Below are 13,598 nucleotides of genomic sequence, written 5' to 3' on the forward strand. Positions count from 1 at the left end.
TCCCTTTTATGTAAATAACTATAAACTAGAATTACATACGACTTCAAGAATGCTGATCGCTCCTATCTACAGACCAGCCCCTATCGAGTTCCCACCTCAGCCTCACGGCAGAGACAAGAACAACTTCTTCATCTTGGGGTAGTTGGGTGTTCCCAGGCCGGTAGCCGGGTCCCATCCTGAAATTGCAGCGAATCCATTCGTGTCACATCCAGCATTGGTACCGTTGGTGATATCATTGAGAACCTCGGGGTGGGCGTAGAGCACGGGGTTCACGAAACCAACAGGGCCCTTGCCAGCTGCAATGCGCTCTTCGTTGATCTTTGAAACACGACGTTAGTATGACTCGATAAAAGCTGAATACAAGGGAGTTTATCAAGACATGAACATACCAGGTTAAGAACTGAGGCAAACAACGGCGACGCCAGACTCGATCCATAGTAGTGGTAGTCATAGCCGTCCGTGTACGCGCGGAATCGGGCACCATTGGCCGCAACATCGGGGTACGCACGGCCAATACGGTTATACAAGCCGTTAGTTGTGTTGACGTTGACCTCAAACTCCGAGTAGTATGGGTAGCTCAGGTCAGCCTTCTTAAAGTACTTCTCAACAGCTGTCTTCTGGTAGTCCGGTTGGGGGAAGTAGTTCGAGAATCCACCTGCACTGCTAAAGTTGGCCGCAGTACCACCGAGATTGGCATGCATGACGCTCTCTGGGTCTTCAACGGTTTGGTCCTCGTAGATCATCGTACCGCCGACCGAGGTTACGTATGGGCAGTTGGAAGGGTACTGTGGGTTGAAGATCTTCTGATCCGGGCCGAGGCAGCCGTTGGCGGAGCCATCACCTGCGAAGGAAGCCACACCGTAGTCACCGGAGGCAAAGAGAATCGAGTGGCCCTGCAGACCAAGCTTCATGAATTCATTGCATTGGCGCTTGGTGTAGTTGATGGGGAGGTCAGCTTCGGCTTGACCGTAGGAGGCGCTAATGACGTTGGTGGGCTTATAGACACCGCATTGGAGTTTTCCTGTCATAATGTCAGAAGGGGGCTTTTTGCGCTGGTTAGGCTGGTTGAGAACAAACCCTTGTATCCGCCGGCGCGGGTATCGGGATAGACGGGGTCAATGTCAGGGTCGTTGCCGGTCTCGCCGTAGGCGCTGTACGTGCAGTATGACTAAAATAATCAGCATTGTCAAATGTCAAGGTGACAGATTGACTGGACTTACCCCATCCAGAGCGTCAAGGAAGGTATTGAAGAGGTTGGTGGTAGCAACCTCCTCCGGCTCATAGAGCTGGTCATCAACTTGGTAGAGAGTGATGGTCTGGGGGTAGATCAGAGAGTAGCTGTTCAGAGGCATTAGCCAGGAGTAGCAGATGAACACGTAATGAGTACTCACGCCAAGTCAATGTCAATGTCTGACTCGCCAGAGTTGAGCGAGCTATAAGCAGGTACAGAGAAGTTGGCTCCGTCGATCAAGGCCGGAATCGGGTAAGTACCCTGGGGTACCCAAGGAGCATATTCCTTGTAAAAGAGGTCTAGATCCGACTTGGCGAAGTAGTCACCTTGTTCGTAGAGACCAAGAGAGTTGCTCTTGCTTGACTTGGTAGCATCGGGGATACTGTACAGTGCCTTGATGCAAGTAGGAGTCATGTTGTATCCACAGAGCTGGAGATCCGAAGAGAGGGACTTCGCCTTGGCGGACAGCGAAACATCATTGCCGGCATAGGATGCGGCCTCGGCATTGGTCTTGACCTTGGTAAGGTGCGAAGCGCGCTTAGCCTTCTTGTGCTTCTTAAGCACAGGGGTAAGCTTCACACCTGGGGTGACGTAGTCAACATGATCCCGAAGATGCTCCGGGAGGTGATACCTAGTATGCCGAGTTAGGATACCCAGTTTTGATTTTATTATCAAATAAAACTTACTTGTCACATCCAATCTTCGTGCTGTCACTGCTCATGTGGTTATGCTCGTAGAACTCGGTCATGAAAAGGCTCTCTGCTTCGTGAGCATAGGCATCGAATGCCAGCCAGCCCTTGTTATCCGAGTGGACCACACGGGACCGGTCAATACCAGCCTCGTGAAGCCATTCGCGCACAGCATCCACGGCCTCTGCCGATGGGGCAAACAGATCATGGACCTCCTCGGCGGTCCAATACTTGCCATACTTGGCAGAGCTTGGGTGGGACCTATCAACCTGTTAGCACGCGCCAATTGCACAATCATCAAGCCCACAACATACACATCCATCAACAACTCATAACCCCTGTCCAAGTTGTTCTGGGTAAGTCCAATGCGAACGGGCAGCACCGCGTCACTCTCCACACGATCGCCCTTCACCCAATCAAGTCCGTGCCGTTCACGCTTCTCATGCAACACATGTTTAATAGGCGCCGGCACGGCCTCAGAGAGAGCCGCAATGGCCAAAGCAAGATAGACCTGACGCATCAACATCGCGAGACCCAAGTAGAAAGCGATCTACCCACAATCACACCCTCCACATGCAGGGGAATCGCCCCTTGAAATACAAGGCCCGCGGGGAGCAACGGGACCGCATCGGCAGTGTATCATGGCCCCATAAACAAGATTCTCCACTTGCGAGAAGGCGGGCAGAGACAGCTAATCTCGCGATGGGTGTGCTGATTGGCCATGACGCGGGACGGCCTCTGCAGGTCGGCGCACGATTGAGACATATCAACATCGGCAGCATATCGACAGAGTAGCACCACCGCGTGGCGTGTGGCTTGAAGACAAGCTAAGCACTTACCTGCGGGGCGCGCTTCGGCAATCGCTCCACTAGGAAAGGCCTGAGCGGGCCTGGATTAGGACTGAAGATGTGATCATGGTATGCAGTTCATGTGTTCACCATGGAACCGCGTTAAGATTGGAGTCTCACGGCGTACCGGTGTTATTTCCGGGCGTGGCGTATTACCCCCACCCCTCGCCGGGTTATCGTGTGACGGGGATGAATTAACATCCAAGCGACATAGCTTGCCATTTCCGGTAGTTGGGGGACGCGAGGCGCGTGTTATCGGAGGGGGAAAGGCTTGCGCTACTTGGCACTAAGGACGGAAGGCCGGCGTAGTTTAGGGCGGAGGTCCGACGGCTTGAAGGTGCTACTAAACGCTCAGTTCAATTCAGGTAAGTTCCTTGTTTGCTTTACGGCTTTGGTTGCATTGGAATTTGCCCCTAGTCTGTTCGTCTTTTTGATTGCTGATGGCATTGGCGGAGATAATGAGGAGAACAAAGCCATTTATGATATGATAGGCAGGTGATTGGCCACTAGAGGGGTAAGTCTAATTAATGCTGGCTAGCGCCGTTATTTAGTACAAAGTCGAGGTTTGGGGTTTATGGACGGGGAAAGAAATACGCAATCGCCATGCTATTTCGCCATTTTGAACTCCTAGCTGAGCTTCAATTGCTAAATAAGACCCCTCCCCTATATACAGTCTACGGTGCCTAGCTCAGGTTATCGGCTACTTGAAGTCAAACCTTGGACAGAACTTCAAGCTCCGCGTTCTTTTTCAGGCCCCAAAAAATTAACTACCAGCCTGTGTGCAAGCGATCTAGGAAGATGCTTGAAGGTATCCCTAAAACGGCCTTCCAAAAGAGGTACCGCTGCTGGACTATTCGAAAGGGGAAGGTCCTATCGGGTAAACCGATCAAGTTTTGGCTCTTATGGGGCCGAGGTGATAGAGCTAAGAGCTATGGCTAGGAGCTAACGACGCCGGGGAGGGGCAGAGATTACTGCAACGCTAACCATAATATTTTAGATGCTCAATTCATTTTTATAAGACATGACGACGTGTAATCGATGCTCTATCTATCTCCTTGCCTACACTAGAAGCGAGGACTTGCTCATTGCCTTCACGACTGGCGGCTCCTTCATACGCCCAGCACCACCGAGGGTAATTCCAATACTCTCCGCAAGAACCGCCGAGCCTCCAGTTGGTCGCGGCAGACTGGCCTCTTCATAGCCCGCTCCATCCTCATTCTCCTCATTTTTAGGTGCCGCGGGCTGGCCGAGTTCAAAAACGTCGTCACGGCAGTCCGAACACATTGTCACGACATCGGCGAGCGCCTTCTCAACGGCAGCGGCGCGCTCGCGCATACCCCGGCGTAGAAGTGCGTCTACGAGTGCCTCGGCCTCGGCCAGAGTCGAGTTGACGCGCTCGATGAGTCGCCGGATGCTGTTGACGAGGTACTCTTCCTCGTAGACAGTGCCCTTCTTACCCTTTGCACGCTTGCGCTCCTCGCGGCGGCGCGTGCGCGACGTCACGCGGGATGAGGATGTCTTGCCGGTGTACCGAGTGAACATGGTGCGGCCAGCCAAGGTTGTTGCCTCGGTCGGGGCAAGAGACACGTTATCGGGAATATCAACACCGCCCTCGCCGCCAGTGGGATCGCCTCCGAAGAAGGCGAGAGGATCGGCGGCGCGGAGCTGCCGGAGTTCACGAACTCGTGGGACCTGCGCGTTCAGCTGGGACTTGCAGTCGGCCAACAGATCGGTCATAGAACCCATGGCCTCAGCCAGGCCGGAGTCGACGATCTCTTCAACCAAATCCTTTTTGCCGTGGAGGGTCAGGAGGCGCGCGGCATCGGCAAACTTCGAGCCGCGGCACAACAGTTGGGCAGCGGTGACAATGTCGTGCAAATGCTCTGCATAGATGGTTGCGGCCGATATGTAGTCCCGAGTCTCGTCAGCCAGAGTTGTGGCGAGCTCGTTGATAAAGGCCATGAGCTCTTCCTCGGGCAAAGAAGCCATCATGGCGCAATACAGCGACTCGCGCCACATGTGAGCGAGATTGTAGCACTTGTATGCTTCCTCGTAGATACCGAGTGATTCATAAGCTACCAAAATCAGTCAGCCAACCTTTTCGTTAGCCTTTGGGAAAGAATGCTAGAGCTTACCAATTGCGGCATCCTTGTGCTTCGAGTCGTTTTGAAGGTAGTCTGCATAGATCTGCGTGATTTCCCTCAACTGCTCAGGCTGATATTTGTAGATTTCCAGTGCCTCCTTGTACAAAGCATGCCGGGTGACGTAGGCCCGAATTTCCTCATGGGCACCCAGGGCAAACAGGTGTTTCAGGGCCTTGTCGAACCGAGAGAGATGGTTGTCGATCTCGAATTGGCGCCTAGTCTCAGGCAGTTTCTGCAATTTCCGGAGGAATGGAAGATACTCCCGGGGGTCCTACAGTATTATTAGTACCATATCTCTGGATTAAGCACTTGTTGAATGACTTACCATTTGTGCTTGCTGAGCCACCAAAAGGGTAAGCTCAAGATCGTACAAACCCAGAGCATGGGAGTACAGTCGGTTAGCGTCGGTCAAGAAGCACATATGCTCAATTGCATCTTGTGCTTGCTCCGAATTTTGTGCTATAAAGTACTGTTAGCGATCGTAAACTCCAATTGGTTCATTTGAGCGGACTTACTTCTGAGGTTGGCGACAAGCTTCAAGCCGGCCTCAAGGTCAGGTGGCTCCTTACAAACGTGTGCAGTGACAAGATTTTGCAAGTTTGTGTCGAGACGGGTTTGAAGAACAGCAAGGAATGCATTGCAAATTGCGTTAACCTTGCTGGTTTTGCCGGCAAGCTGAGACAAGGATGGAACCGTGGGGCCATCCGGCTGAGCAACAACAGCAGACTCATGTTTGGAGATCTTGAGAGTATCTTTATACAGGGTTTGTGAAACATCCTCCTCCCTAATACCAAGTCAGGACTCGTTGTTCAGTATCCAGGAACGTGAGGGAAGGCTTACTTCAAACGAGAAAGGAAGTCATCAATGAATTCAATCTTTTTGACTTGTTCAATGAACAACTGAACACTTTCCATGAATTGCTGGGGAGCATAGTCGTGAAGGATGTTCATATCAACCATTTGGCTGCGACACGCTAGGAAAGCAGCCCGGTAGTTCTTCCGGTCAATGAATGTGCGAATACCAGCCAACACCAAGGCACGTGGGAAAATGGTCTCGATGTTTCCACGAGGTGCCTGTAGGACAACGGCGAAGATAGACGGTATGACAGACACCAGCTTTGATCCGCGCTCAATGCTTCTGCATCTCTCGTCGGTCTCGGGCGTATCTTCGGGGACCTCCATGTCTGTAAATTGCCTATTAGTATGGCAACAGAGGACAATTTAAGCAAGTCCAACGTACCGTCCACGCGATTCAAATGCACGAATTTCAACAAATGCTGAGACGTGGTAAACAACAGGTGGGATGGAGTCACCAAGAAGGATGTGCAGTTCTTAGCAAGGACTCGCTTGTTTGCGTACAAAGCACCAGTCCGCGTAAGAGTAATCAGAATACGCTATGCAGGTTAGTTTTCTTTTTATTCCAGACTGGCATTGAGCAACGGAGTATATTTACCTCTTCGTCGGAGATTGATACAGCACGGGCCCAGTGAGTTTCCACAGTAGGGCTCTCATTCCAAAGGCTAGCTTCCACTTCATCACCAGCGACGAAATCAACAGTGGAGTAGCTGGCAGGGAGACCCGGTTGTTGAGCATGTGAGAACCAAAGAGCTGAATGGCCGAATCCTGCAAAAATAGAGTACAACTGCTCAGACTCCTGTGCTTTATAAACCTCACGACTCTCCCGGGTCTCCAGTTTCGTGCGCACAATATGGCTAATGCCGGGAGCGCTGTCCTTGAGAATATACACCTCAGTTTCATTGAGGAATGCAATCTGCCTGGGCCGGTTGGTGGGTTCATCTGAAAGAGGATAACTCGACTCGAGTATCGGCACCGGAACTGGGCGACTCTTCAAAGACCACACGAATATGGAGAAGCTCTTGTCCATTAGAACTGCCATTCGAGTACCAGATTTGCTAAATGCAACATCGATGACGTTTGAGTCCAGCTGCAGTTCGTTATGTGCCATTGGAGGCGGCACGCCAGCCAGACGAAGCGGAGTCAGCTTCAGAGTCTTTCCATCGATAACCGCAACAGCACCAACATCATCTGGAATCGCAGTGGAGCCGTGGTGAATGTCAAAGACATAGTCGACGTCAAGGACAGAGTAAGATGACCCAGCAACCACACGCAGTGTCTTTTCCTGGTGCCACTCAAAAGAGAATGGGAGGGAGCATGCAGGGTCAACGTCGATGGGTATCTCTTGCTTCAAGTAATAGTGGTAATTACCTGTCGTCCAGAGCTGGACTCGGTCCTTGAACCGCACAGCAAGTACAGTTGAATCGATGTTCCATGATAGCTGAATTTGGGATGCCCAAGACTGGCGTTCCTTTTCGGTCAGACGAAGCGTAAACTGCCCATGGCGCAAACCATTTCTCTCGAAAAAGACAACGTCAATGCGGTCCTCCAACCGTTGGATTCCGGCAATGAGATTGCCGTAGGGGCGCCAGCTCAAGGCTCCCTCGAGGCCATCCACAGGCTCGCTCACACTGTCGAGGGTACCTTCACGGGAGTACACCCGAATGACACGGCGAATGCCTTCATCAACGGTATTCACCGCCACATAGGCACCGTCACCTCGCCAGCTAATAGTCGTACTGGCATCGTCATTAGTGCTCAGCTTGCCTTCATCAACCTTCTCAGGTACAGTCGGGTCTCGCATAGCCTTGGCTCTCTTGCCTTGGAATTGGGTTTCCCTCTTGCCCCATCCCACGGAGACATGCTGAGAGGCTTGCAGATCAGCCTGGGAGAAAGTGATCTCAGCGACGTTTTCGAACTCGCGGGTCATATACAAGAACGTGCGTGCTCTAGTAGTGATAGCCAGGAGCTCTTCGTCCGGAGACCAGGCAGCAGCCGTGATTCCAACATCGACGGAGCCCAGAATCTCGATCTTATCCTCACCAGGGAGGGGCTCCTCGCGGACGATGATAATATCACCGCCCTCCAACACCAGACACGCTGTCAAGTTGTCTGCAAAGTAGTGCAGAGAAAGCACTCGATCGCATGCAAGATCGGGCAAAGGGCTTGGGGCATCCCAAGATGCGATGCATTCCAGCGCATCGCGGGTCAAAGGCTCCGCGGCAGTGACTTCGGGGCGCTTCCTCCGCAACTCGATGACCGGGTTGTGCTCTGCCGGACCAAAAGTACACACAATCGAGTCAGATGAAGTATCCCAAGCAGTCGCAGTCAAGGGAAGGTCGCCCTCGATCTGTGTCTCCTGGAGACGCACGCTCTTCAGGTTGCGCATCTTTGACGGCGGGTATCACTTTTTTTTCCTCTATCGCTTCCCTAATTTTACCCCGCCATAGGACGGTAAAATCGAAGATGGTTGGACGGATTCGAAAAAGAATCCACCGAAGCTTGAGAACCAGAGCTCGTCGGATTGAAGAACGCAAGGTCGCTGGTTGGTGTTTTGCGATGTGGTTGTGGCTCCGAGAGCTGACTCTCTCTCTATCCAACGAACCAAAGATTTTTGATTTTCCACAGCCGCTCAGCCAATGACTTCATCCATATTTCAACGTCTAAAGAGCTACGCTTCACCACCTCTACACGGCTACAATTGGACTAATTTGGGGCAAAATCAAAACTCAACATTGTCCTCTAACTTTGTACATGGTATTTCGACGGCTGTAATCCGCGATTCAAGATTTCCACCACGCAGCCTGCCGCACTGCCAACACGCGAGAAATACGTATAGAGCAGCTTATTTGGTCTTGTAGGTTTGCCAGACTGGAAGAAAAGTCTCGTTAGAACACCTGTCGTGTAACATCAGAGTAATTGAGAGCTTACCGGCAATGGCGAAGGGGGCACCGAATCCGGTAACTAGAAAACGTCTTGAGTCAGTTCCTCATGTCTCTCTCAACCCGGGGATTTGCGGATCACCAACCCATGAAAGCCCAGTAGCGCCAGAAGAAGTGCTTGGTCAGGGGGTTGAAGGGGATGTTGGAGCGAGGGCCCTCAGCGTAGTGGTAGGGGCTGCCGAGCTGGGCGCGAGTGGTGGAGAAGCCACGACGGGCAGCGACGGTGGCCAGTCGGGCGCGGACAGCGGAGGAGACGTACATCTTCAATGATGAGATCAGTTATTCGGGAGTCCGAGCAAGTTCAATTGCAACAAGACAACACCTACCTTGAGGTACAGAGTGGAGGGAGTGGACGATCGGGAATGGACGGACGGAGCCAGAATGAACATCGCAAGGTGCGGAATGGGTCGATCATGGTCACGTGATATCCAGTCTATCACATGACATCTTACACCGGCAAAGCCTCGCCAAGTCTATTGATTGATCTGGCAATTTGGTAGGAGTAAGTATACTCGATGGATAAATTTACAATATAACCACAGGATCAGGGAAGCTACAATTAATCGCTGTTGTATTAATAACAGTAGCGAAAATAATCTTCCTTGGAGCTATTGGCTGGGGTTTAGTGGCATTCTGTCGCTAATCACCGGCCCTATATATGCGTAGTATATCATTTCTAAATAAACCAACAAGAGGTATCAACGGAGGTATCAAAAGACTTGTTAAAACACATTTCAAATGATATATTAAAAGGCGTATTAACAGCGTACTCACTATGTCTATATCCTAGGACCGGGTTAGGATTTACTGCATTCAATACAGTAACATATTCAAATGTAGCTCTATCCAGGCTATCGCTCATACGATAGAGAATAACAGGCATACATAGCTTCAGCCGAATCAGGTTTGTTAAACAGAATGAACTACTTGAATAGACATAAAGAAAGATAGGCCATTTTCCATGTCATAAGGAAGATCCCCCTCTGTAACGTACTGTATCCTGTATAGTGTAACAATGAGGGAAGGCAAGAACGAGGATCGCCGGCCAGACCGCCTTCTCAATCGGGCACTTTCAATTTTCTGCGCAAAGAAAAGTCCAGACTACTTCTTCGTTGACCACTCGACTTTCGTGGTTCGTCGTCAAGTGTGACCTTCGGAGATGGACGAGCTCTTCGATGTCTTTGAGGACCAGCCTCAGGCTGTGCTGCCTCCCGGCGGTGCGCCTAAGCGCTCCAAAAAGGATAAGAAGGATAGAAGCAAGAAACGTGCCGCCAACGGTGATGTGAAGAATGACGCTACTGCACCAGATATGATGGAGGACGTGACACCTTCGAGTGCACCTGTTGAGAAAATCCCTGCAGTGTCCGAGGCGCCTGCTGCCAACAACGGGCAGCCCGAAACCAAGCGCCTTCGACTCGACGAAGCACCCCAACCTGTTGTCGCCGATTCCTTCGAAACCGAACAAGAGCAAGAGATTGCCGCAGCTGCTGGTCTGCAGGGCGGCCAAAATGCAGCGTCTATCAAGGTCTCTCATCAAGTGCGCCACCAAGTTGCAATCCCACCAGACTACCCCTACGTGCCTCTCTCGGAACACAAGCAACCGGAGGAACCAGCCAAGACATACTCGTTCACACTCGATCCTTTCCAGCAGCTAGCAGTCAATGCGATTCAAAGAGAGGAAAGCGTGCTGGTTTCAGCGCATACTAGTGCCGGAAAAACCGTGGTTGCCGAATATGCTATTGCGCAAAGTCTGAAGAGAAACCAGCGAGTCATCTACACAAGTCCGATCAAGGCTCTGAGCAACCAAAAGTATCGTGAATTCGCCGCTGAATTTGGCGACGTTGGTCTTATGACTGGTGATGTTACCATCAATCCTACAGCCACCTGTCTCGTCATGACTACGGAGATTCTTCGGTCGATGCTGTATCGCGGTTCCGAGATCATGCGTGAAGTCGGATGGGTCGTATTCGACGAGATTCATTACATGCGCGACCTGAACCGTGGTGTCGTTTGGGAAGAGACACTCATTCTCCTCCCCGATAAGGTCCGTTACGTCTTCTTGTCGGCCACTATCCCCAACGCCATGCAGTTTGCCGAATGGGTCGTGAAGATGCACAACCAGCCCTGTCACGTTGTGTACACCAACTACCGTCCAACTCCCCTCCAGCACTACTTCCACCCTGCCGGTGCGGAAGGAATCCACCTGGTTGTGGATGAGAACGGTGTGTTCCGGGAGGAGAACTTCCAGAAAGCTATGGGCTCTATTGCGGACAAAAAGGGCGACGATCCGGCAAATGCCCTGGCTAAGCGCAAGGGAAGGGGCAAGGACAAGTCACTCAATAAGGGTGGAGAGAAAGGTCCCTCTGATATCTTCAAGATCGTGAAGATGATCATCATGAAGAGGCTCAACCCGGTAATTGTCTTCAGTTTCAGTAAGAGAGAGTGCGAGAGCGGTGCGCTCCAGCTAAAGAATCTGGCATTCAACGACGATTCCGAAAAGGAGATGGTTCAAAAGGTTTTCGACAGTGCCATGGAGATGTTGTCTCCAGAAGACCGCCAACTGCCTCAAATTATCAATCTTCTTCCCCTCCTACGCCGAGGTGTTGGTGTTCACCATTCTGGCCTCCTTCCCATCCTCAAGGAGACCATCGAGATTCTGTTCCAGGAAGGTCTCATCAAGGTCCTCTTCGCTACTGAGACTTTCTCCATCGGCCTCAATATGCCTGCCAAGACCGTTGTCTTCACCAGTGTTCGCAAATTCGACGGCACCAGCCAGCGCTGGGTCACGCCATCCGAGTTCATTCAGATGTCCGGACGAGCCGGTCGAAGAGGTCTCGATGACCGTGGTATTGTCATCATGATGGTTGGTGAGGAAATGGATCCCGCGGTTGCCAAGGAAATCGTTCGTGGTGAGCAGGATCGATTGAACTCGGCTTTCCACCTTGGATACAACATGGTTCTCAACCTGATGAGAGTGGAAGGTATTTCCCCAGAGTTTATGCTTGAAAGGTGTTTCAAACAGTTCCAGAACACGGGCAACGTCGCTACTTTGGAGCAAACCCTTCGTGAGCAGGAGGAGAAGAAGGCAAATATGATCATTCCCGACGAAGGAACTATCCGGGAATATTATGATTTGCGCACACAGTTGGAAACCTTCTCTGACGATGTTCGTGCCGTTATCACCCATCCAAACCATTGCCGGCCCTTCATCACGTCCGGCCGTCTGCTTCAGATCATGCACCAAGGCCAAGATTTTGGATGGGGTGCGGTAGTCAGGCTCTCGCAGCGCAAGCCTGCAAAGGACCCCAAGGAAGAAGTCGATGCCCATAAGGGGTGGGTTGTTGATGTCCTTCTGAAGCTTGCCACTGGGCCGGCTGTTGGCACCAAGTCCTTCCAAGACTTCCCCGCAGGCATTCGACCGGCCAAGGAGGGAGAACCCTCTCGGTTCGAAATCGTGCCCGTTGTGCTGAGCTGCATCCATGCCATCGGACATGTTCGCATCTTCCTGCCGAAGGATATCAAATCTGAGGATGCCCGAACTGGAGTGGGCAAGGCTTTGGATGAAACGAGAAGGCGATTCCCCGATGGTGTTCCGCTCCTTGACCCCGTCCAGGAAATGAAAATCACGGATGACTCCTTCAAGAAGTTGCTACGGGTAAGATTTGATGACCGCTACTGCGTCTTTTTTTCGATTGTCTTTCTAAATGCTGATCTGATCTACTCTAGAAAATCGAGGTTCTCGAGTCTCGCCTGCTGGGCAACCCGCTCCACCACTCCCCACGACTGCCAGAGTTGTACGACCAATATGTCGCAAAGGTCAATCTGAGCAATGAGATCAAGGCGACCAAGAAGGGCATCAGCGATGCCATGTCGATTTTGCAACTTGACGAATTGAAGTGCCGCAAGCGTGTGCTCCGTCGTTTTGGCTTCATCAACGAGGCGGAAGTGGTGCAGCTGAAGGCCCGGGTTGCCTGCGAGATTAGTACCGGTGATGAACTCATGCTGGCTGAGCTGCTGTTCAATGGTTTCTTCAACAACCTCACTCCCGAGCAGGTGGCAGCTGTCGTCAGTGTCTTCGTGTTTGAGGAGAAGGTTAAGGAGGCCCCGCCTTTGAGCAAGGATGAGCTTGCTAAGCCCCTTAAGGAGATTCAAGCACAAGCTCGGATCATTGCCAAGGTCTCGCAGGAGTCCAAGATGGCTATCAACGAGGACGAGTACGTTCAGAGCTTCCACTGGGAGCTCATGGAGGTGGTCTATGACTGGGCACACGGCAAGTCCTTTGCCGATATCTGGTATGTACTCCTCGCCACACCATAACTTTCCTTACTCCCATACCGAATTGTAAGCTAACTTCTAGCAGTGGTATGACGGATGTCTATGAGGGTAGCTTGATCCGTGTTTTCCGACGACTAGAGGAGTGTCTGCGTCAGATGGCGCAGGCTGCCAAGGTGATGGGTAGCGAGGACCTGGAGAGCAAGTTCGAGGGGGCGTTGACCAAGGTCCGCCGTGACATTGTTGCTGCTCAGTCGCTCTATCTGTAAATACGATATCCATGGGCGTTCTTTGTACGGAAATAAAAATTATTGTCTGATTATTCTTCATCTATTTTTTTTGCCTCCGAATGATAGACTAGACTCGACAAGGCGAAAGCTGCATTGTTCGCCTGAACGCGGAGGCTTGAGCGGCAGTCTGACCGGCAAGACTACTGAGCATATAGAAATCGCTGGCCTTCCATATAGGTTAAAAAATATTATTAACGTACCGGAATAAATCCTGAGTGCCATGTTAATTTAGCTGATTCATGACACCGTCGAGATTGTAGGGAAAAATCCGCATCTGCAACGTCGAGAAGTCACCTTAAAACCTGCACAGCAGGACTGCGTTGCCGCC

General features: G+C 51.5%; 4 protein-coding genes across 4 annotated transcripts; 1 reads left to right on the forward strand and 3 right to left on the reverse strand.

The window, feature by feature from the left end:
- Positions 1-102: 102 nt before the first annotated feature.
- Positions 103-2,446, reverse strand: N7496_008071 (S53 family peptidase; the record flags this gene model as incomplete). The annotated part of the gene is made up of 7 exons (XM_056700990.1): positions 103-318; positions 390-1,021; positions 1,078-1,168; positions 1,221-1,338; positions 1,392-1,862; positions 1,918-2,181; positions 2,235-2,446. 7 exons carry the CDS (start codon positions 2,444-2,446, stop codon positions 103-105), a joined length of 2,004 nt encoding a protein of 667 aa, XP_056553053.1.
- Positions 2,447-3,827: 1,381 nt separating this feature from the next.
- On the reverse strand, positions 3,828-8,155 carry N7496_008072 (Elongator subunit IKI3; the record flags this gene model as incomplete). Its single annotated transcript, XM_056700991.1, has 7 exons — positions 3,828-4,843; positions 4,904-5,183; positions 5,238-5,371; positions 5,428-5,696; positions 5,753-6,095; positions 6,152-6,305; positions 6,365-8,155. 7 exons carry the CDS (start codon positions 8,153-8,155, stop codon positions 3,828-3,830), a joined length of 3,987 nt encoding a protein of 1,328 aa, XP_056553054.1.
- Positions 8,156-8,611: 456 nt separating this feature from the next.
- On the reverse strand, positions 8,612-9,097 carry N7496_008073 (cytochrome c oxidase VIIc family protein; the record flags this gene model as incomplete). The annotated part of the gene is made up of 4 exons (XM_056700992.1): positions 8,612-8,637; positions 8,698-8,730; positions 8,795-8,969; positions 9,035-9,097. 4 exons carry the CDS (start codon positions 9,095-9,097, stop codon positions 8,612-8,614), a joined length of 297 nt encoding a protein of 98 aa, XP_056553055.1.
- A 770-nt stretch (positions 9,098-9,867) lies between these two features.
- Positions 9,868-13,249, forward strand: N7496_008074 (ATP-dependent RNA helicase MTR4; the record flags this gene model as incomplete). Its single annotated transcript, XM_056700993.1, has 3 exons — positions 9,868-12,363; positions 12,435-13,000; positions 13,069-13,249. 3 exons carry the CDS (start codon positions 9,868-9,870, stop codon positions 13,247-13,249), a joined length of 3,243 nt encoding a protein of 1,080 aa, XP_056553056.1.
- Positions 13,250-13,598: the final 349 nt, after the last annotated feature.

This window comes from Penicillium cataractarum (genome assembly GCF_028827025.1).
Source record: "Penicillium cataractarum strain IBT 29864 chromosome Unknown utg000007l, whole genome shotgun sequence".
Taxonomy (NCBI): Eukaryota; Fungi; Ascomycota; class Eurotiomycetes; order Eurotiales; family Aspergillaceae; genus Penicillium; species Penicillium cataractarum.